This window comes from Hyperolius riggenbachi, chromosome 9 (assembly GCF_040937935.1).
Source record: "Hyperolius riggenbachi isolate aHypRig1 chromosome 9, aHypRig1.pri, whole genome shotgun sequence".
In the NCBI taxonomy this organism is placed as follows: Eukaryota; Metazoa; Chordata; class Amphibia; order Anura; family Hyperoliidae; genus Hyperolius; species Hyperolius riggenbachi.
In genome coordinates, this window is record NC_090654.1 from 35189496 (window position 1) to 35213083 (window position 23588).

Genomic DNA, 23588 nt, shown 5'->3' on the forward strand with positions numbered 1-23588 from the left:
GATACAGGGACTCTGTTAGAAAGCAAAACACCTGTGTGATCAGGCTCTGGTGGAAACGGCCACTCCCTGTCTCCTGCTGCGTACCAAGATCAGGGCATTAAAGCTAGACCTGCTCCCCCAGTCACCGTCCTGAGTATCCTATGAGCCGGGGATTCTGGGATTCTGGGTCATTGCAGAATTTATTGCATGTCATGCTGGAAATTTCTGCAGAGTCACTGAGGGAAAAAAATGCAAAGAAAAAAAAAAAAAAAAAGGCATAGTGACCCAACACTGAACAATGACTGATGATTGGCTGCTATGGGATACCCCTCCATACACATCACTAATTAAGAAATGCAATCACTCCCCCCCCCCCCCCCTTCCCTCAAAGAATCAGTGTACAAAGCATCTGGATTGCTGCAGTACCTGGCGGAGGGGCAATTACTGTCATTTATCCAGAATGTCAGATCTCCATTTAATTGCACACCTGTTAGTGCGTCGCTCACCTGCGCGTGATTACGCATACTATACCAGAATCTTCTGCATATTTCTACCGTGGCTAAAGTCATCATTCTAACTGACACGGAAAAATACTGTGTCTGACACAAGCAATTACCCCACGGATGTCATGTGGAGTCCATCAATTATCACACAGACTGCAGAAGCTGGTGTCAAAGGTCAAATATAATATCACCAACCAATTATCCCATCACTGACCTCTCTAGAGATCTGCAGAACATTGCTATGCCCATCCCCTCTTGACAGATACATATTGACATAAAATGATGATTATTCTATTACTGAGCTCTCTAGAGATCTGTAGAACATTGGTCTGTCCCATCTACACACTGACAGATACATATTGTATATATTCTGCAGATTATCCCATTATTGACCTCTCTAGAGATCTGTAGAACATTGGTCTGTCCCATCTACACACTGACAGATACATATTGTATATATTCTGCAGATTATCCCATTACTGACCTCTCTAGAGATCTGCAGAACAATTGCTCTGTTCCATCCACCTCCTGAAAGATACATATTGTATATATTCTGCAGATTATCCCATTACTGACCTCTCTAGAGATCTGCAGACAGGGCCGAGGCATAGGCTGGAGAGGCTCCAGCCTCAGGGCGCAGTGTAGGAGGGGGCGCACAATTCATTCAGCTGTCATTCCTAATTGTGTATGAAGCAGATACATAGCAGAGACTGCAAGCCAGATAACTAGAGATTAAGGTGTTTGGGTGGTTGGGGCCCTGTGGCCCTCTTAGTCTAATAGCAATCAGTGTGTGACGGCTGGGGTGGGAGGGATGGAGAGGCGCACTTTGGTGTCTCAGCCTTGGGTGCTGGAGGACCTTGTCCCTGCTCTGTCTGCAGAACATTGCTCTGATCCAACTACCTCCTGACAGATACATATTGTATATATTCTGCAGATTATCCCATTACTGACCTCTCTAGAGATCTGCAGAACATTGCTCTGCCCCTCCTCCTCCTGACAGATACATATTGTATATATTCTGCAGATTATCCCATTACTGGCCTCTCTAGAGATCTGCAGAACATTGCTCTGCCCATCTACCTCCTGACAGATACACATTGTATATATTCTGCAGATTATCCCATTACTGGCCTCTCTAGAGATCTGCAGAACATTGCTCTGCTCCAACTACCTCCTGACAGATACATATTGTATATATTCTGCAGATTATCCCATTACTGGCCTCTCTAGAGATCTGCAGAACATTGCTCTGCCCATCCCCCTCCTGACAGATACATATTGTATATATTCTGCAGATTATCCCATTACTGGCCTCTCTAGAGATCTGCAGAACAATTGCTCTGTTCCATCCACCTCCTGACAGATACATATTGTATATATTCTGCAGATTATCCCATTACTGACCTCTCTAGAGATCTGCAGAACATTGCTCTGTCCCTCCCCCTCCTGACAGATACATATTGTATATATTCTGCAGATTATCCCATTACTGACCTCTCTAGAGATCTGCAGAACATTGCTCTGCCCCTCCCCCTCCTGACAGATACATATTGTATATATTCTGCAGATTATCCCATTACTGACCTCTCTAGAGATCTGCAGAACATTGCTCTGCCCCTCCTCCTCCTGACAGATACATATTGTATATATTCTGCAGATTATCCCATTACTGGCCTCTCTAGAGATCTGCAGAACATTGCTCTGCCCATCTACCTCCTGACAGATACACATTGTATATATTCTGCAGATTATCCCATTACTGGCCTCTCTAGAGATCTGCAGAACATTGCTCTGCTCCAACTACCTCCTGACAGATACATATTGTATATATTCTGCAGATTATCCCATTACTGGCCTCTCTAGAGATCTGCAGAACATTGCTCTGCCCATCCCCCTCCTGACAGATACATATTGTATATATTCTGCAGATTATCCCATTACTGGCCTCTCTAGAGATCTGCAGAACAATTGCTCTGTTCCATCCACCTCCTGACAGATACATATTGTATATATTCTGCAGATTATCCCATTACTGACCTCTCTAGAGATCTGCAGAACATTGCTCTGTCCCTCCCCCTCCTGACAGATACATATTGTATATATTCTGCAGATTATCCCATTACTGGCCCCTCTAGAGATCTGCAGAACATTGCTCTGTCCATCTCCCTCCTGACAGATACATATTGTATATATTCTGCAGATTATCCCATTACTGGCCTCTCTAGAGATTTGCAGAACATTGCTTTGTCCATCTCCCTCCTGACAGATACACATTGTAGTATATATTCTGCAGATTATCCCATTACTGACCTCTCTAGAGATCTGCAGAACATTGCTCTGCCCCTCCTGACAGATACATATTGTATATATTCTGCAGATTATCCCATTACTGGCCCCTCTAGAGATCTGCAGAACATTGCTCTGTCCATCTCCCTCCTGACAGATACATATTGTATATATTCTGCAGATTATCCCATTACTGGCCTCTCTAGAGATTTGCAGAACATTGCTTTGTCCATCTCCCTCCTGACAGATACACATTGTAGTATATATTCTGCAGATTATCCCATTACTGACCTCTCTAGAGATCTGCAGAACATTGCTCTGCCCCTCCTGACAGATACATATTGTATATATTCTGCAGATTATCCCATTACTGGCCCCTCTAGAGATCTGCAGAACATTGCTCTGTCCATCTCCCTCCTGACAGATACATATTGTATATATTCTGCAGATTATCCCATTACTGGCCTCTCTAGAGATTTGCAGAACATTGCTTTGTCCATCTCCCTCCTGACAGATACACATTGTAGTATATATTCTGCAGATTATCCCATTACTGACCTCTCTAGAGATCTGCAGAACATTGCTCTGCCCCTCCTGACAGATACATATTGTATATATTCTGCAGATTATCCCATTACTGGCCCCTCTAGAGATCTGCAGAACATTGCTCTGTCCATCTCCCTCCTGACAGATACATATTGTATATATTCTGCAGATTATCCCATTACTGGCCTCTCTAGAGATTTGCAGAACATTGCTTTGTCCATCTCCCTCCTGACAGATACACATTGTAGTATATATTCTGCAGATTATCCCATTACTGACCTCTCTAGAGATCTGCAGAACATTGCTCTGCCCCTCCTGACAGATACATATTGTATATATTCTGCAGATTATCCCATTACTGGCCCCTCTAGAGATCTGCAGAACATTGCTCTGTCCATCTCCCTCCTGACAGATACATATTGTATATATTCTGCAGATTATCCCATTACTGGCCTCTCTAGAGATTTGCAGAACATTGCTTTGTCCATCTCCCTCCTGACAGATACACATTGTAGTATATATTCTGCAGATTATCCCATTACTGACCTCTCTAGAGATCTGCAGAACATTGCTCTGCCCCTCCTGACAGATACATATTGTATATATTCTGCAGATTATCCCATTACTGGCCCCTCTAGAGATCTGCAGAACATTGCTCTGTCCATCTCCCTCCTGACAGATACATATTGTATATATTCTGCAGATTATCCCATTACTGGCCTCTCTAGAGATTTGCAGAACATTGCTTTGTCCATCTCCCTCCTGACAGATACACATTGTAGTATATATTCTGCAGATTATCCCATTACTGACCTCTCTAGAGATCTGCAGAACATTGCTCTGCCCCTCCTGACAGATACATATTGTATATATTCTGCAGATTATCCCATTACTGGCCCCTCTAGAGATCTGCAGAACATTGCTCTGTCCATCTCCCTCCTGACAGATACATATTGTATATATTCTGCAGATTATCCCATTACTGGCCTCTCTAGAGATTTGCAGAACATTGCTTTGTCCATCTCCCTCCTGACAGATACACATTGTAGTATATATTCTGCAGATTATCCCATTACTGACCTCTCTAGAGATCTGCAGAACATTGCTCTGCCCCTCCTGACAGATACATATTGTATATATTCTGCAGATTATCCCATTACTGGCCCCTCTAGAGATCTGCAGAACATTGCTCTGTCCATCTCCCTCCTGACAGATACATATTGTATATATTCTGCAGATTATCCCATTACTGGCCTCTCTAGAGATTTGCAGAACATTGCTTTGTCCATCTCCCTCCTGACAGATACACATTGTAGTATATATTCTGCAGATTATCCCATTACTGACCTCTCTAGAGATCTGCAGAACATTGCTCTGCCCCTCCTGACAGATACATATTGTATATATTCTGCAGATTATCCCATTACTGGCCCCTCTAGAGATCTGCAGAACATTGCTCTGTCCATCTCCCTCCTGACAGATACATATTGTATATATTCTGCAGATTATCCCATTACTGGCCTCTCTAGAGATTTGCAGAACATTGCTTTGTCCATCTCCCTCCTGACAGATACACATTGTAGTATATATTCTGCAGATTATCCCATTACTGACCTCTCTAGAGATCTGCAGAACATTGCTCTGCCCCTCCTGACAGATACATATTGTATATATTCTGCAGATTATCCCATTACTGGCCCCTCTAGAGATCTGCAGAACATTGCTCTGTCCATCTCCCTCCTGACAGATACATATTGTATATATTCTGCAGATTATCCCATTACTGGCCTCTCTAGAGATGTGCAGAACATTGCTTTGTCCATCTCCCTCCTGACAGATACACATTGTAGTATATATTCTGCAGATTATCCCATTACTGACCTCTCTAGAGATCTGCAGAACATTGCTCTGCCCCTCCTGACAGATACATATTGTATATATTCTGCAGATTATCCCATTACTGGCCTCTCTAGAGATGTGCAGAACATTGCTTTGTCCATCTCCCTCCTGACAGATACACATTGTAGTATATATTCTGCAGATTATCCCATTACTGACCTCTCTAGAGATCTGCAGAACATTGCTCTGCCCCTCCTGACAGATACATATTGTATATATTCTGCAGATTATCCCATTACTGGCCTCTCTAGAGATTTGCAGAACATTGCTTTGTCCATCTCCCTCCTGACAGATACACATTGTAGTATATATTCTGCAGATTATCCCATTACTGACCTCTCTAGAGATCTGCAGAACATTGCTCTGCCCCTCCTGACAGATACATATTGTATATATTCTGCAGATTATCCCATTACTGGCCCCTCTAGAGATCTGCAGAACATTGCTCTGTCCATCTCCCTCCTGACAGATACATATTGTATATATTCTGCAGATTATCCCATTACTGGCCTCTCTAGAGATGTGCAGAACATTGCTTTGTCCATCTCCCTCCTGACAGATACACATTGTAGTATATATTCTGCAGATTATCCCATTACTGACCTCTCTAGAGATCTGCAGAACATTGCTCTGCCCCTCCTGACAGATACATATTGTATATATTCTGCAGATTATCCCATTACTGGCCTCTCTAGAGATTTGCAGAACATTGCTTTGTCCATCTCCCTCCTGACAGATACACATTGTAGTATATATTCTGCAGATTATCCCATTACTGACCTCTCTAGAGATCTGCAGAACATTGCTCTGCCCCTCCTGACAGATACATATTGTATATATTCTGCAGATTATCCCATTACTGGCCCCTCTAGAGATCTGCAGAACATTGCTCTGTCCATCTCCCTCCTGACAGATACATATTGTATATATTCTGCAGATTATCCCATTACTGGCCTCTCTAGAGATTTGCAGAACATTGCTTTGTCCATCTCCCTCCTGACAGATACACATTGTAGTATATATTCTGCAGATTATCCCATTACTGACCTCTCTAGAGATCTGCAGAACATTGCTCTGCCCCTCCTGACAGATACATATTGTATATATTCTGCAGATTATCCCATTACTGGCCCCTCTAGAGATCTGCAGAACATTGCTCTGTCCATCCCCCTCCTGACAGATACATATTGTATATATTCTGCAGATTATCCCATTACTGGCCTCTCTAGAGATTTGCAGAACATTGCTCTGTCCATCCTCTGTCCATCCTCCTGACAGATACATATTGTATATACAGTATTCAACAGATGATTCCATTAATGGCCTCTTGAGATCTGCAGAACATTGCTCCGCCTGACAGATGCACACAGATTGCTGATTGCCGCGTAGAGAAGGAGGTAATAAGACCAGCGGAATATTTGGTTTGGGAGATGGTGGTGGATGGAGTGCAGTCTCCAGATCAGAAGCCACCTGGGTACTGATTCTTCGTCTAATCGCCTGCACAAAATCCTGAGAGCCCCCGCTAATCCCAGGATTATCCAATCACGTCGTAATCTCTAGGCGTCCCAGCATGCCATGTGCTTCCCCAGATTATGAGTTCAGGGCTCCGACTAAACCACATCAGAAAATGTACAAAACATCATCAGCCAGACTTTCGGCAGCAACGGCAAATGCCGAGGACAGAATAATGGTTGCGCAGAAGGAGGACTATGGCCACAGAACATACAAAATAATTTTTTTATATAATCTGGGGATGGAGTAGTTCTTTATGTTCTACAGTTACGGCCTTTCTTCCTTCTCAAGGACCCCAAAATATGCTTTTGCATAGAATTGTAACAACAAATACTGCTGTTAAAGTTTCATATTAAATTGCAATCTGAAATACTGCAAAATGGACAAAAAACGAGGAAAAAAAATTGGCTAAAACATCTCTGGTAAAAGCCTTGCCCATTTTTGGCTGAACTCCTCCCCTTTTTGTAAAACCAAGCTTATCTCACAGAAATCAGCAATGCTTATGATCTCACTTTTAGTCATTGCTGTGACTTTGTTAATGCTGTCAAGGATAAAAAAATTAAAAATGAGAGGTGAAATCTACAACCTTCCAAATACAAATGCTGAAGACGCAATCATAAGTCGTTCGCAGCCTTTCACGATTTTTCCTGTCTGTCCGAGCGGCAGGTTGCCTAGCAACCCATCATTCTACTCCGCCAGTCACATGACTCTCTGGGAATACAGATTTGGAATGGGAGGAATCCTCTCCTCGGGAAGGCTTTGATGATTCACAGCCGACTACAATATCAAAGTCAAAATCTGTATCTAAAGCCCTGCTACGCGCAGTGCATTAGCGAGAACAAGGGCAGATTACCCATCGCTATTACACATGCTTTATAGCTGGATAAACTATATCAATATATATTTACCCCAGAATGCATTAATATATATTTACTATTATACTGAATATTATATATTTACTTGAGACATGTGGAATACATTTATATATGAATACTTTTCTCTGTGTAGCCATGCATGGCTTACAGGGGCATAACTTCAAATCAGGGGGGGGGGGGCAGCAATGCTTTGAAGGGCCCCCCATGTTCACACCCTTTTTCATGCCTACCCCTGTGACCCTCACAGCCTGGGGGCCCATATTGCAAGGGTCATAAAACAAGTGTCACTATCCAGGGGCGTGACCATGGGGGAGCAGTCCCTGCGACTGAGGGGGGGTTGGGGAAGGGCAGAGCTGTAATGGGACCCCAACTACTACATTACTCCCTCTGATAAAGGGGTCCATCTCAGATCAGGTGTTTTTGTGGCTACCAGGGGCGTCGCTAGTCCCAGCGATCAGTGGCACGTGCCCTGGATCTATTCAGGGGTGCCCTGGATGTCCCCCAGGCAGAGTCAGCTGTGGTGCCTCAATTGAGGGCATGCTGGGAGCTATGGTGCATCAATTGGGGTTTTGCTGGGTGCTGTGCTGCCTCTATGTGGGCATACTGGGGGGTGTGGTGCCATGCTGGCCACTGTGATGCCTTTATGGGGGCATGCAGGGAGCTGTGGTTCTTCTATGGGGGCATGCTGGGAGTTGTGGTGCCTCAATGTGAGGCCCGTGGAAGCATGGGAGGGGGTCCACTAGAAGATCAGGGAATGCTACTTAGAGTGCTGTTAAGTTCATGTAAATTTGGCTCCACCCATGACCACACCCACATTCTGGTACATGGCCAAACCCATTTTCCGGCAGGAGTGCCCAAAAGTGCCCCGGATCTCTTTGGATCCTAGCAACACCTATGGTGGCTACACTCATTATGGGTGTGAAAATGATGATGGCCACACTTGTTCTATGCCCCTTGCAAGATGGGCTCCCAGACTGGGAGGGTCACAAGGGGATGGCAAGTAAAAGGGTATAAACATTGGGGGGGGGGGGGGTTCAGCAAAGTTTTGCTTGGGGGGGGGGCATAATTTATAGTTACGCCCCTATGACTATCATAATCTTCACACCCATAACAAATGTAGCCACAAAAAAGGATGGACCTCTGTATTGGAGGGAGGGAAGGTTAGTAGTTGTGGCCTCTCCTTCGCACCTCTGCCCCCCCTCCCCCCCCCCCCCCCCTGCAGTTGCAGAACCTGCTAACCTATGGTTACACCCCAGATGGCTTATGGTCTTAGCTGTATAGGTAGGTTTTTAATGCCACATGTCTTTTGCACGTATTGTACCATGTACGAGATGCAAATAATTCTGAGTTGATGCAAATGTAATGCAAACGTATGCAGATTAGAAATGGACCAATGGATCAGCTGCTGCATTTGATGCATCTCAAGTTTTAAAATGTTGAGTATAGCCTTATGTGAACAGATGGGTTTTTATATGCATATATAGTATACGGCTGTTGCTGTTGGTTTGTAATGCCTATAAAGTCTATTATGCTGTACGGTTGTATCTGTTATATCTAATAGCCTTTGCGGTGGAGTAGAGGTTAGTTTATAAATGCCGTGCATGAATCCTGATCTGTTCAGCGGCTCTTTGATGCCAGGTATGGAACATAACTTGTGCTTTTTATTTGCTCTGAAGTATTAAATTAACCACTTGCTGGCAGATATTTTATACAGGACAGTGTATGTTGCAAGTACGGTCTCCGTTAGCAAACAGTTAAATCACACGCTGCTAAGCAATTAAAATTCACACGCACTGCTGGCCCCTTGTGGATCTGGCAAGCACACCTGCCGCCTGGTGAGACAGTCTAGGCTCCGCCCTCCCCCAGGTGACCCTTGTTCGTCACTTCCTGTGGTTCACCGTTGCAGGAAGCCAGACACTACACAGCTATAGACACATTCACAAGAAAACGGCACAGACACTTCTAAGCACCACCAGAGGCACAGAGATACGTCATGCGCACATCAGATCCGAAATAACCTAAATAAAAAGACACAACTCACAAACGGGGGGTGGTGGACACCATGCTCTGGAGGCCTGAGTATGAGAGGATCAGAGAGAGGAGGGGGTGAGGGTTAGACAGCATCATCTTGTTGTGTCACACTTATCGGTGTAAGCGACACGCAGCACAGGCACACATGCATACACATCCGCTACGCCTGGAAATGGACAGAAGTCGGGTGGGGGGGGCAGCTTTGGATCTTGAGAGGATTATGGGATGACGGACTGATAAGCTTTTTATATCAATTAGAAGACAGAAGCTAGAGCGAGAGAGAGAGAGTGGGACCACTGGCCCTCACTGACCCATAGTGATCCTCATTCCATCAGTACCAACATAGTTCATGGCACTGTCCTCCCGAAATACCCGTCCTCCCTAAATACCTGTCCTCTTTGGCTGGGTTGTGTACTGGTTAAGGGCTCCGCCTCTGACACTTGAGATCACTGTTCGAATCTCGGCTCTTCCTGTTCAGTAAGTCTGCACCTTTTCAGTGAGCAGTCCTTGGGCAAGACTCCATTACACTGCCACCATCAATAAAGCACACCCTAGTGGCTGCAACTCTGGCGCTTTGAATCCGCCAGGAGAAATGTGCGATATAAATGTTCTGTGTCTTGTCTCTTTATCTGAGGACTTTGTACCACCCACACCAGGTCTTCCAGTCTGTTATCTTGCTCTAGTCTCTAGCCATGTCCCTAAATCCAAGTATATGCCAACTCCTCCAGTACTTGATTACTGGATTGTTTTCTCTTATCTTTCTCTTATTGTTGGAGGTCTGCCTTTGACATGTTTGCACTATATCTACCTTAACACCCTACTCCTTGCTTTCAGTAACAGTAACTTCCTCCTCCCTCCTCTGTCCAACCTATCCCTGCATCCATCCTCCTGTCCTCTCTACCCTTTACCTGTCCCTGCAACCACAGCCCTCTGCATTCTATACACCTGTCCTTTCTATAATTCTCCTTTCCTTTCTAACTAACCGCTACCCCTTTCTTCCCATCTCCCTCTCGATCTCCTCCCTACTATCCAGCCAGTTTTTGCATTCCCTCTCTGTCTTTGCCATTTACATTTTGCCCATCCTCATGATCTCCCCTTCAAACTCTTGCCCCATCTGCCTTTTTCTGTGTTCTACCCAGCCCTTGCCCACACCATACCCTACTTTCTATCCAACCCCTATGCATAACACTCCCCTCCTGTCCTCTCTACTCAATAATGGTCTTCACCACTCTCTTACTTCCCTATCTACCAGTCGCCTCCTCTTACTCTCCCACCCTATCCTGCTCCTACCTCCTCTGTTCTCCTACCCTCCATATGTTGTCCATGTCACTGTCATCCATTGCCTGACTTCTCTACACAATCCCTGTTTTTCCACTCCAAACCTTTTACCAACCAGCCTAAGCCCTTTCCATCCTCCTCATGTCCTCTCTAACTAAATTGTTTTTATCACCCTCAGTGTTACTCACTGTGCTGATTCCATCCTCTCTTTACTCAACCTTGTCTCTACCACACCCTCCCTCTTGCCCTGCCTACCCAACCTCGGTCTTTACTATCGTCCTAAAACCCTCACTACCCACCTCCCATTCTCACTGGCCTTCTCTTACCCTTTCCACCAGTCCCTGTCATCCTTTCTTGCCAACCACATTCCTTCTACCTCTCTTACGTCCTTTTCACAAAACCTCTGTTCCTACCATCTCACTCATGTCCTCACTACCCAACTGCTGTCTTTACTATCTCCCTCTTCCCATTTGCTTTACCTTGCTTATCTCTCTTGTGTGCCCAGTCCCTGGCCCTATTATCCCCCTGTTACCCTTTCTGAAACAATTCCTGCCCCTAGCATCCTCCTCCTGCTTTCTCTACCAAACTCTTTCCAAGGCAATCTCTCACAGTGGTAAATGAGGGGGAGGAACTGTCATTTTGCTGAAATCATGTTTTGTGTGTACTTGCTCTCTACACTGATATTCAAGTCTGTAAAGAATTAGGCAGACCTCTAGTAGGAGGGACAGAAAAGTGTATCACAAGTGTATTTTGGCGCCCAGGCATTCAGTTCTTAGTCTAAGCACCCTAATTTGACCTGAGGAAGCGGTTTGAGCCACGAAACGCGTAGTCTGAAGTGCTTATGTCAAAAAAACAACTTAATTCCTTTACTAAGTGAAGTCTCCTTATATGAGGTAGGCAAACTATTTCACATAATTTTAAATGATACCTATAAAGTGAATGTAGAATACACCACAAGGGTGCCTCCTACCTTTCTCGATACTACTCTATCACAAGTGTACTATCACTAGTACCCCCCCCCCCCTATATTCACAACCTTTCCATTGCCTATCTCCCCGATATTCATAAAGTTTCCCTTGCCTATCCCTAGTGACCCTCACAGCCTGGGGGACCATCTTGCAAGGGTAATAAATCAAGTGTGGACATCATAATTTTCACACCCATAATAAGTTTAGCCACAAAAACCGAGAAGGGCAAAAGCAGCATCGGAAATTTGGGTGTGAATTACGGCTCAGACAGTAATTTGGGCGTCGTCAAAAGACGGAGCCCAAATTACTATAAAAACAGCGTCATTCGGCCGGCAGCAGTAGCTGGCAGCTGAAATACATTTTACCCCTGAGTACTCGGCATGCTGGAGGAGGAACAATAACTAACCCTGCCGGGACTTTTGCAGGAGCAGGGTGAACCGTTTGTCAGCTTTGCCCTGTGCCCAAATTTCCGGGCGCCTTAATTACATGCATGCCACAAAAACACCTGATCTGAAGGATGGACCCCTTTATCGGAGGAAGTGACGTATTGGTTGAGGTCCCCTTACAGCTATGGGCCCCCCTGCGGTCATAAGGGCTGCTTCCCGCCCGGTAGTTATGCCCCTGGTAAGCGGGAATATGGCATATGCAGAGTGCAGAGTGTGTGGATCCACCTGTCTAGAGTTATTCCTTATACAGTAAACTTTCTAAAACCCTGCAGAGCTTTCGAGATATCCTAGAGCATCTTCATGGGCGTGGCCTCCAAATTACCCCCTATACTACTTGGCAGGTCTCACCCTTCCCGCACACTGAATATATAGCTGGGATAAAAAGCGGGGCTACTGTAGCATCTCCAGAGGAAGGGGGTGGGGGGTGTATTTGACACATCTGTGGTGTAGAGTCACCAGAGGCTCTCCTCCTCCTTCCCCGACACTGACACTTCCACAGCACAATGTTAATTATAACTGACTATTTATACTTAGCATGGATAGGGGGTGGGGTAGGGTGGCGGGAGCACTCAGTAACATGATTAACCACTTTCCTTCCAGTAAAAACTTACCCCTGGCAATGTCTTCTGCTCATGGAGGGCGCTTTGCGCCTTTAACGCTGATTCCCGGGCACAGTATGTCAGAAATGCGCATCCTGCAAGAAAAGGGCAGAAATGTTCATATGATTCTTAGTCTACGGTCCTGTCAACTCTAATAATATCAAGAGCCCCATTTATTCGAGAGTACAGAAGGGAAGTGTTACTGTGCAGAGTCCATACATACAGGAAGACAGGTACAGGTACTGGGAGCAAATATTGAGAGTTACACCCAGCATACAGGACAAGAGACGTGTTACTGTGCAGCCTGGATACATACAGAATAAGAGCAGATACTGAGAATTACACCCGGCATACAGGGCAAGAGACGTGTTACTGTGCAGCCTGGATACATACAGAATAAGAGCCGACACTGAAAATTACACCCAGCATACAGGACAGTGCAGTGTCCATACATACAGAAAAGAGCAGATACTGAGAATTACACCGGGCATACAGGGCAAGAAAAGTGCTACTGTGCAGCCTCCATACATACAGAATAAAAGCAGATACTAAGAATTACACCCAGCATACAGGACAAGAGAAGTGTTACTGTGCTGTGTCCATACATACAGAATAAGAGCAGATACTGAGAATTACACCCAGCATACAGGACAAGAGAAGTGTTACTGTGCAGCGTCCATACATACAGAATAAGAGCAGATAGTGAGAATTACACCCAGCATACAGGACAAGAGAAGTGTTACTGTGCAGTGTCCGTACATACAGAATAAGAGCAGATACTGAGAATTACACCAGCATACAGGAAAAGAGAAGTGTTACTGAGCAGTGTCCATACGTACAGAATAAGTACAAATATTGAGAATTATACCCAGTATACAGGACAAGAGAAGTGATACTGTGCAGCCTCCCTATATATACAAGAAGAACAGATACTCAAAGTTACACCCAGCATACAAGACAAGAGAAGTACTACTGTGCATTGTCCATAACGAACACTTTACTGTAAGGCATTTTTTTTTCCTAATAACAAGAACAACCCCCATCCCCATCCCAACCCCCCTTCCACCATCACCACTCCTGGCTCTTTCTACATCTTCCAGCTGCTGTAAACAACAATAGGGAGCTTTTTCAGTAAAAACCCTTCTGAGCGGGGCTTACCGGCCTGAGGGTTACTCATAAATGAATTGCAGGAACTGAGCTGATGGGTGTCTGTGTGTGTTTGTGTCCTGAAGCTGTTATTCACTGAGGGGTTACGCTGCAGGTTGGGGACAGTTCAGTCATTGGGATGGGGGCATAAAATATGCATTCGTGTAGCTCAGTCATCCTTTATAATAAATATCAGCAACAACTGTGAATGTGTCCCAAAAAAGGACATAAAGTGGTGAAAATACGGACAAAGGTGGGCCGTTCCGCTTGCTCGACTTCAGGATGTTTGAGGGTAGGAAAACACGAGGCAGAATCGCTAGCGTTGCATAAAACGCCAGCGTTAACGCGCATAATGTAAGTTATAGGCTGCAGGGAAAAACGCATTTGTTCGCGCTCTGCAATGTGCATTTTTGAAACGCAGAACTTGCTGCATATTTTTCCAAAACGCATCTAAAACACACATAATGTATGTCAATGGTGGCGCAGAGGTATAGTGTTTTATTGCGTTTTATATGCGTTTTTGTAAAAAAAAAACAAAAAAACTTCCTGCTGACTTCCTAGTGATGAGCCAGAGAAGACATCAAAAATGTGTTTTTATACTGGCCACATTCCCAAAAATTTGCATAAAACGCACATCAGAAACGCATACAAAACGCACAAAACCGCACTTGCGATTTATATGTGAGAGACGCAAACGCAGTAAATAGCAAGCAAAACCCACGTGCGAAACGCAAGCGCACTCAAAACGCACTTGGACAAAAAACGCATATGCAGCTATACGCAAACTTTCACGCATCGCCTTAGGTCTGGAGAATGCCCTTGACTGAACATTAACCGGTCTCTCTGGTGATGAATTATAAGATCTAGCAGTCACAGAGCCAGATTAATATTGTATAACTTGCAGCGTATCTGTATCGCGTATTTTGGCTTCATTGTCCTTAGATGGAAACTTGTGATGTCGACACACTCTTGGCAATTCTATTCATTTTTATTATTTTTGATGGGAAACAAACACATCGATATTAGGGTGCCCATTAACGGTATAATTTGTCCTTCAGAATCAATCTTTCATGCGGTTTAAATGATCAAAACTAATCAGAAGGCAATTATCGATTGTTTCCAATAACGGAACGATTTAAGAAGTTTTTACATTCCGAGTCGATCAAAAAATTCAACCTTCGGATGAATATTTTTCCTTTTCCGATCGACCAAAGAATCGTTTCGCATTGATTTGTGTCACACACAGCGCAGTTTTCTAGACAATTTGATCATAAAAATTTGCGTCAAAAGATATCTGAAGGAAAAATTGGATCGTTTTCGCTCTGAACAAAAGATCAGAATGCATACAGACAATAACAGAAAGGTCATAATTCAAACATTTCGCTTTCAAACATTGAGAACAAACTGATCGAGCTTGAAGAAAAAAGCGGGGCATCACTCCTTAAAAATCCCTTTATTCCGGTGGGGGAAACAGCAGGTACATGCAGTGGGGGTATCAAGTGCCTGACAGCTGTTTCGCTGGTCTAAACCAGCTTCTTCGGAATAAAGGGATTTTTAAGGAGTGGTGCCCCGCTTTTTTCTTCAAGCTCGATTGGATGGTCTATTTTTCTGGATGAGCACGCTCTGCATCCTGGTCCCAGTCCTGGTGTGTCTGCCCTGCTACATTTGGTGCCAGGTGTCGTTGTTTCTCTTTGTATTTATACCAATTGAGAACAAACTGACCAGAAAACTAAATATTCATATTACATTTTAGGTAGGTAGGTACTCAAATGTGTCTGATGGAACAGAAATGGAAACAATCGACGTCTTAAATGACAATTTTGATCAAATTTTTCCAGCCTTTAAAGGCAGATTATTTATTTATCTAACGCACCAAAGTCATCGTTTTATGTAAATTGCATGAATTTTCAGTGACAGGCAATGTAATGGCAAAACTATAAGGGTGCCCCCTAGCTATAGGCAGAGATGGGTTAATATGAAATGGGGCCCTATGCAAGGTAGTATCTGTAGCTCCCCCTTCTGGTCCTTTTGGTAATCTCAGGTAAAGAGGGGTCAGAGAAGGTGGAAGGTGGGCCCCTTGACACCCATTGGGCCCCAGGCACCTGCCTAGGATGCCTAGTGGATGCTCCTGCTCTTGCTATAGGTATCCCTTCCCCACCAGTATATACAGGCAGCCAGGAAAACATTAGGGACACATTTGCAAACCCTCACAGTAATTGTTTTTCCTTTACGTTAGACTCCGCCCTGTTAATGTTGACCTCTTTAGGCTCCACGCTGTTTAGCATTAGTGTGGTGATTTATATTGATTCTCTGTTGCACGAATGTGAAAATATTTCAAAATGTGTTTTTTTTCTTCTGTGCGTGAGATTTGGACGATTTGCCTGTTATTTTCTATGCGAGGGGGTGGAGCTGGGTGTGGCTGTACACTGACGCTTACACGCCAAGTTCCTTGTGACAGCTGTGCCTAGGCAAGTGTTCTGCATGCAACTTCTGTATGAAATAGCCCCATATGATATCCTTTTTATTATGTGAAAGCCTTCCTTTTCCACACAAGGAGAGATTTGAGCTTTATCTTTTGAGTGTGTCCACTTTTTCTCCTGCAGCAGTAGTAGATGACCGAATGGGGCCCTATGTATTCTGTTGTGGGTAATCTGTGGCGTCACTCTGCAGGACATGCGTGAGCGGGAGGACGGGGGGGAGCGGGAGGCTGTCAGACACACAGGGGTCTATTTATAGAAGGTCAGGATTGATTTTGTAGGGTTTTTTTTTCTCAGAAAGTATCGATTCCGCCAATGTCGTTCTGTTGCCCGGCCAATATAAAGGCTTGTTTAAGCCAAGTTTGAACAGATTTGGGTTCTCCAGCAGGGTTTGACCCAGCTTGTTTCTGACGAAAAAATGTCTTGGATCTTTACCAATCCCCTTCCATATCATATCTACCCTGATAGCACCCAACTGTCCCTCTTTTGGAACAAAATCCCTCTTTCTTCCTCATTTGTCCCTCTTTTTCATGTACAGATCTGTGTAAATATATGTATTTTTCTCCTTAAAAACCTGTTTAGTTGACTTTAAACTTTACTTGCATCCTTTAAATTGATATATTTCTTATTTTCATATGCTAATATGAGGAAAAACAAACCAGGATAGAAAGGTCCAGTTTGGTTTGTATTATAAAAACACAGGAGAAGTATACCCTTCCCTGCTTCTGTGATGTAGATACAGAGACAGCCCAATACATTTCCAAGTTACCTCCTGTAGTAGTTCCAAATATCTGGCTTTTCCCCATACATGTCAAATGATCAGCCTCAGCGCTGCCATAAGAGACATTGCACATATCACATGATTAGCCTCAGTGCTGTCGTAAGAAACATTGCACATGTCACATGATCAGCCTCAGTGCTACTGTAAACACTGCCGTAAGAAACATATCACATGATCAGCCTCAGTGCTGTTGTAAGAAACATTGCACATATCACATGATCAGCCTCAGTGCTGCCGTAAGAAACATTGCACATGTCACATGACATGATCAGCCTCAGTGCTGCTGTAAGAGACATTGCACATATCACATGATCAGTCTCAGTGCTGCCATAAGAGACATTGCACATATCACATGATCAGCCTCAGTGCTGCAGTAAGAAACATTGCACTTATCACATGATCAGCCTCAGTGCTACCTTAAGAGACATTGCACATGTCACATGATCAGCCTCAGTGCTGCCGTAAGAAACATTGCACATATCACATGATCAGCCTCAGAGCTACTGTAAGAAACATTGCACATATCACATGATCAGCCTCAGTGCTACCTTAAGAGACATTGCACATGTCACATGATCAGCCTCAGTGCTGCCGTAAGAAACATTGCACATATCACATGATCAGCCTCAGTGCTGCCGTAAGAAACATTGCACATATCACATGATCAGCCTCAGTACTACCTTAAGAAACATTGCACATATCACATGATCAGCCTCAGTGCTGCCGTAAGAAACATTGCACATATCACATGATCAGCCTCAGTGCTACCTTAAGAGACATTGCACATGTCACATGATCAGCCTCAGTGCTGCCGTAAGAAACATTGCACTTATCACATGATCAGCCTCAGTGCTACCGTCATAAACATTGCACATATCACATGATCAGCCTCAGTGCTGCCGTAAGAAACATTGCACCCACCGGCATCTCTTTGCAAGTATCTCACCAGAAGAGATTATTCCAGTGCAAAAATAATTGCTTTTCTCCTATGTTGCTGCCACTTACAGTAGGCAGTAAAAATCTGTCAGATCTGACAGGTTTTGGACTAGTACGTTCCTCATGGGGGTTCTTACGGTTTTCTTTATATTTAAAAGCACTTACTGAATGGCAGTTGCTTGGTTCAACGGCCAAAATAGCTGGCAAGTGAGTAGGGAAGCAGCCCGGCATCCTTACTTAGTTTCTTTATAGGGGGATGTTTTAGTAAAGATTAATAGAAACACTGAAAATCCCCCATGAGGAGATGGACTGTAACTAGTCCAAAGCCTGTCAGATCAGTCAGATTTTTACTGCCTACTGTAAGTGACAACAACATAGAAGATTTGTAATTTATGGTGCATTTAACTCGGGGAGAAATATACTTTTTAAAAATATGTATTTTACATTTTACCATTTTTCATGATAGTGGTCCTTTAAGGAATGGCTGAACACACCATATCCTAAGCCAATGGGCTAACTGTAACATGGGCTTTTGCTCAGTGCAGACATTTTGAGAAAAAAGGGGAGTGGGAGAAGGGAGATTAGAATGATATGCAAACAACAAATATGCCCACAATGATCAGGTCTGCCTCAATAGACCAAACTACCAATTATGAAATAAAAACTGTGATGTCACTTCTGGTGATATTGTCCTCCCTCCCCAATAGCAGAGCTGGATAACTAAACAATGATATCAGCCACACACCAGCCAATCTCACGTCACCCCTACAATCCTAAGAAGAAACATCTGAGGCCTAGAAGGTCTCTCTATCCTCTGTGAAAGAGACACTGAAGCGAGACTAAATCTCGCTTCAGGTCTTATATATAGCAGGGGCACGTGTGCCCCTGCTAAAACGCCGCTATCCCGCGGCTTATTATTATTATTATTCTTATTATTTAGTATTTATATAGCGCCGACATATTACGCAGCGCTGTACAGTGTATATATATATTTATATCTTGTCACTAACTGTCCCTCAAAGGAGCTCACAATCTAATCCCTACCATTGCCATATGTCTATATTATGTAGTGTAAGTACTGTAGTCTAGGGCCAATTCTTAGGGGGAGCCAATTAACTTATCCGTATGTTTTGGCTTAACAGGGGTCCCTTCACCCCCAACCCACCCCCCGCAAGAGATGGTCGGCAAGTTGGTTGTGGGGATTTGTCTTCCTGGAGGCACAGCTAACGGCTGCAGCCCTGCCTCCCAGCGCGTCTATCAGACGCGCATCGCCGCCTCTCCCCCGCCCCTCTCAGTGAAGGAAGACTGAGAGGGGCGGGGGAGAGGCGGAGATACGCGTCTGACAGACGCGCATGGGGCAGGGCTGCGGCGGTTAGCCCTGCCCCAACCAGGAAGCGCTCCCCTGCTGCACGGAGGGGGTTTGGGGGGACAGGGACCCCCGTTAAGCCGCGCTATAGCGGCGTTTTAGCAGGGGCACGCATGCCCCTGCTAGCTATGAGGTCTGAAGCGAGATCTATTCTCGCTTCAGACTCTCTTGAAGCAATAGGTACAAAGCTCCCAACTGTCCCTATTTTGGAGGGACAGTTCCTCTTTGGGAAATCCCTCTGTCCCTCTTTCTTCCTCATTTGGCCCATTTTAGGAGTGATGTACACATCTATATAAATATATGTATCATTCTACTGAAAAAAATGTGTTTTATTGACTCTAAACGTTATTCTCATCCTTTAAATTGATATATTTCTTTTTTCCATATGCTGATATAAAGGAAAATGAACCAGGATAGAAAAGACTAGTGTGGTTTGAATGACAAAACAAGATCATTTTCATATGAAATCTTTATGGTACGTGTGACTAGGGTTGTGGCAAGGACGTGATTAGGGGTGTGGTGTAAGTGTCCCTCTTTCTTAAAGGGCCACTATCGCAAAAAAAGTAGGCAGTTAAAACAGTAGTTAAAACGCAACCAACAGGTTTTGGGCCAGTCCATCTCCTCATGGGGGATTCTCAGGGTTTACTTTGTTTTGAACAGCATTTCCTGAACAGCAGTTGCAAAGTCTAACTGACAAAATAGTGTGCAAGTTATTAAGGAGGCTGGCATGCATCTTACTATTTTGGCAGTTAAACTGCTGTTCAGGAAATGCGGTTGAAAGCAAAGAAAACCCTGAGAATCTTCTTGAGGCGATGGACTGTTCTGTCAGATTTTAACTGCCTACTTTTATTCACGATAGTGGTCCTTTAACTCAAAAAGTTAGCATGTATGTAGGTAGTGCAGACAAACCCCATTTCTACTTTTTCCGCCCCTAGGCCAAGTATGTTGGGGTTCCCATTCCATGTGCAGCCCCAATTGTATGTGTAACATTCCTAGAGCTGCAGCCCCTCTCTTTCATGTACAGCTCCCTTGGGCATCAGCTTCCCTTTCATGTGTTGCTTCCAATGTGCAGCTGTCTCTTCCATGTGCAGCAGCCCCTATTTCACATCCAGGTGCCCCCTTGAGTTGCAGCCGCCCAAGGCCTCAAGCCCTTATGGCCTTTCCAGAATCCGGCCCTGGGTGCAGAAGTCGTCACCACACCAGGGCCTGACAGTTATAACTTGAGCAGATGTTAGACTGAGCCAGTAGGAGCCACCGGACACAACCTAAAAGCTTATTAAAGTTTATTCTTGTCTAAAAAAAAAAATGTGTCAAATAAAAAAAAAGAATAGTTACAACGGGGTAATGTGTGAAAAAAAATGCCGAATTATCTAAGCGCTGGCTCAGCACTGCCCCATTTGGGAGATACCCAAACGCACCTGCCATGTATGCCTAGAAGATAAAAATGTAAGTCTCTAAGGCATACAAAGAAGAGGAAAATAAAAACAATAAATGAACTGGAAATGTTTCTTTGCTTTCTCTATATCTTGCTGTTTTGGGTTTGCCATTTTATATTGTCTGTGAAATAATTTAGGATGACCATAGCAGCCACAACCTAAAGAAAACCTGATTCAAAAAAATGTTGATATAATGAATTGTATGTGTAGTATGGATAATGAGTAGAACATTTGTAGCAAAGAAAACAGTGTCTTATTTTTATTTTCAGTTATATAGTGGGTTTTTTGTTGTTTTTTTGCATCATTCTGTCATATTTGCAGTTTAGAAACCACACTCTGTATATTCAGTTGTAAAAACAAAGCAGAGTGTGCTTTTGAACTTTCCTGCAGTAAAGCCTTATCTTAAGTTGTCCCTCACTGTTTCTTGGCTGTTTAAAGAGGAACTGAAGCGGAGAAAAAAAATATATGATATAATGAATTGGTTGGATAGTATAGATAATTACTAGAACATTAGTAGCAAAGAAAATATTCTTATGTTTTTATTTTCAGTTATATAGTTTTTTTTTAAATAACATTGCATCATTCTCTAATATTTGCAGTTTACACACTACTCAGCATTCTAAATGATTTTACAGAGCAGGCTAGTGAACTTTTGAACTGTCCTCTGCACTACAATACACTAACTGACACTTGAGATAACAAGCTTCAGAAGACAGAGCTCTCTGCGACTTTGAAAGTCATGGAGCTCAGTGGCTCATTTGCATAGATAACAACTGGAGTTTCTTAACTCTTCCTGTACTGGAAACAATATTAGACTTATGTCTCTGCTCCTAATGTTTTATTTCTTAGCTGTACTACACATACAAATCATTATATCATATTTTTTTTCTTCACTTCAGTGTCTCTTTAAGTGTTTACGAAATCAGGACTGTATTAGACCCAGTGGGTCGAATAGCTCAGAGAATCTATTTTGCATGGATAACAACTGAAGTTTTTTTTAACTCTTCCTGTACTGGAAAATAATATGAGACTCTTTTCTTGGCTACTAATGTTCTATTTCTTAGCTGTACTACACATGCAATTCATTATATTATAAGTTGATTTCCCCTTCAGATTGCTTTAAAACACAAAGATATGATGCAAACACTGTAGAAAGCCTTCTTCCCTTTTCTGCAGAGAGAAATGAACTGTGCCCATTGTGTCCTGTAGCAATGTGCCTGAAAGAATGAGTTCTTGATATCTTGTAAACCTACTAAACAGCCCAATAGTCTTCCAATCATCACTGCCGGCGTACAGATGGTTTCTGTCTCTTGCAGTTACGAAGCTGTGTACATGATAGCCAGGGGCCTCCGAGAGGTGACAGTGTCTCCACCAGACAAGGTGTGCTAGGTACTGAGGATGGTCTGGCAATCAGAACCAAAAACAGCAAAATGCCTTGTCATCTATTGACGTCGCGGGACTATTTCACATTGTATGGGCAAACCTAGAGACAAAGGATGAATAATCATGGCAATAATGATTGCAGATCATCTGAGTGTAAGTTCCTCAGGTGCAGAAACCAATGTGAGTAGATCAATGATCTCTGTATGGTGTAAACAGCGGGAAAGAGGTGTCCAGGTTATAATAAATGGGTGTTTAAAGCAATAAAAGGAGAAAAGGGAGATGGTTTACCTCAGGAATAACATGGAAATAATGCAAAAATTTTATTTTATTTGCAATCTGGCAACGCATTTCGTGGGGATATAAGACTACTTCTTCAGGCCAATTTTCAGTGCCTTCCGTGGAAATAGTGGAGCACTGAGCACCTCTGTACGGTGCTGTGGAATACGAACGAGTGATATCAATTCATGATAATAATAGTGTGTGACTGTAGTGGGAAAATTAGAGCATAAGCTCTTCTAGAGAAAAACTGATGAGAATGATCACTGTTCTCTGCACAGCACAGCGTAATATGTCAAAGCTATATAAATGTATAATAATAATAGTGTGTGACTGTGGTGAGGGCATTAGAGAGTAAGCTCCTCTGGTGCAGAGACTGATGGGAATGGATCAATGGTCACTGTACAGGGCTGTGGAATTTCAGAGCCATAGGGTTTGGCAAACTAATACTGCACTTAGGGGCCCCTATGGGCTGTCCAGGAGCCAATGGGATATTTTTAGGAAGCCAGTTTACACTTAAAACAAAGAAAATCTCAAAAGTTAGGTGCCAGCTGATCTTTGGATCCCAGATAAGATGCTCTGACGGAAAGACCCTTTAAAACGGTCCTGAACTCAGAACTTCCTCTCTGCTCAAAAATATACGCAACAGCATAATAACATTTAAAGAAAAACATTTCTTTGTTACAGCTGATACAAATCCTGCTATAAATCTGCAGTGTGTCTACTTCCCGCTTTCATGGAAGCAGACACATTGATAACATCCTGTGTTTACCAATTAGCTGCTCTGCCACGGCAGTCAGCTGCCGCAGCTGAGGGATCGAATTACTGTGGTGATTAGTCACAGATGAGGGGGAATTAGACAGGC

General features: G+C 43.6%; 1 protein-coding gene across 5 annotated transcripts in view; it reads right to left on the reverse strand.

Moving 5' to 3' along the window:
* The window catches only part of LOC137532215 (CUGBP Elav-like family member 3-A), an 84617-nt gene that overhangs the window by 54975 nt on the left and 6054 nt on the right, over positions 1-23588 (reverse strand). For all 5 annotated transcript variants that reach the window (XM_068252466.1, XM_068252465.1, XM_068252464.1 and 2 more), the window contains exon 2: positions 12935-13017. In XM_068252466.1, coding sequence (XP_068108567.1) covers positions 12935-13017 — 83 coding nt within the window. The remainder of the gene's footprint in view (positions 1-12934; positions 13018-23588) is intronic.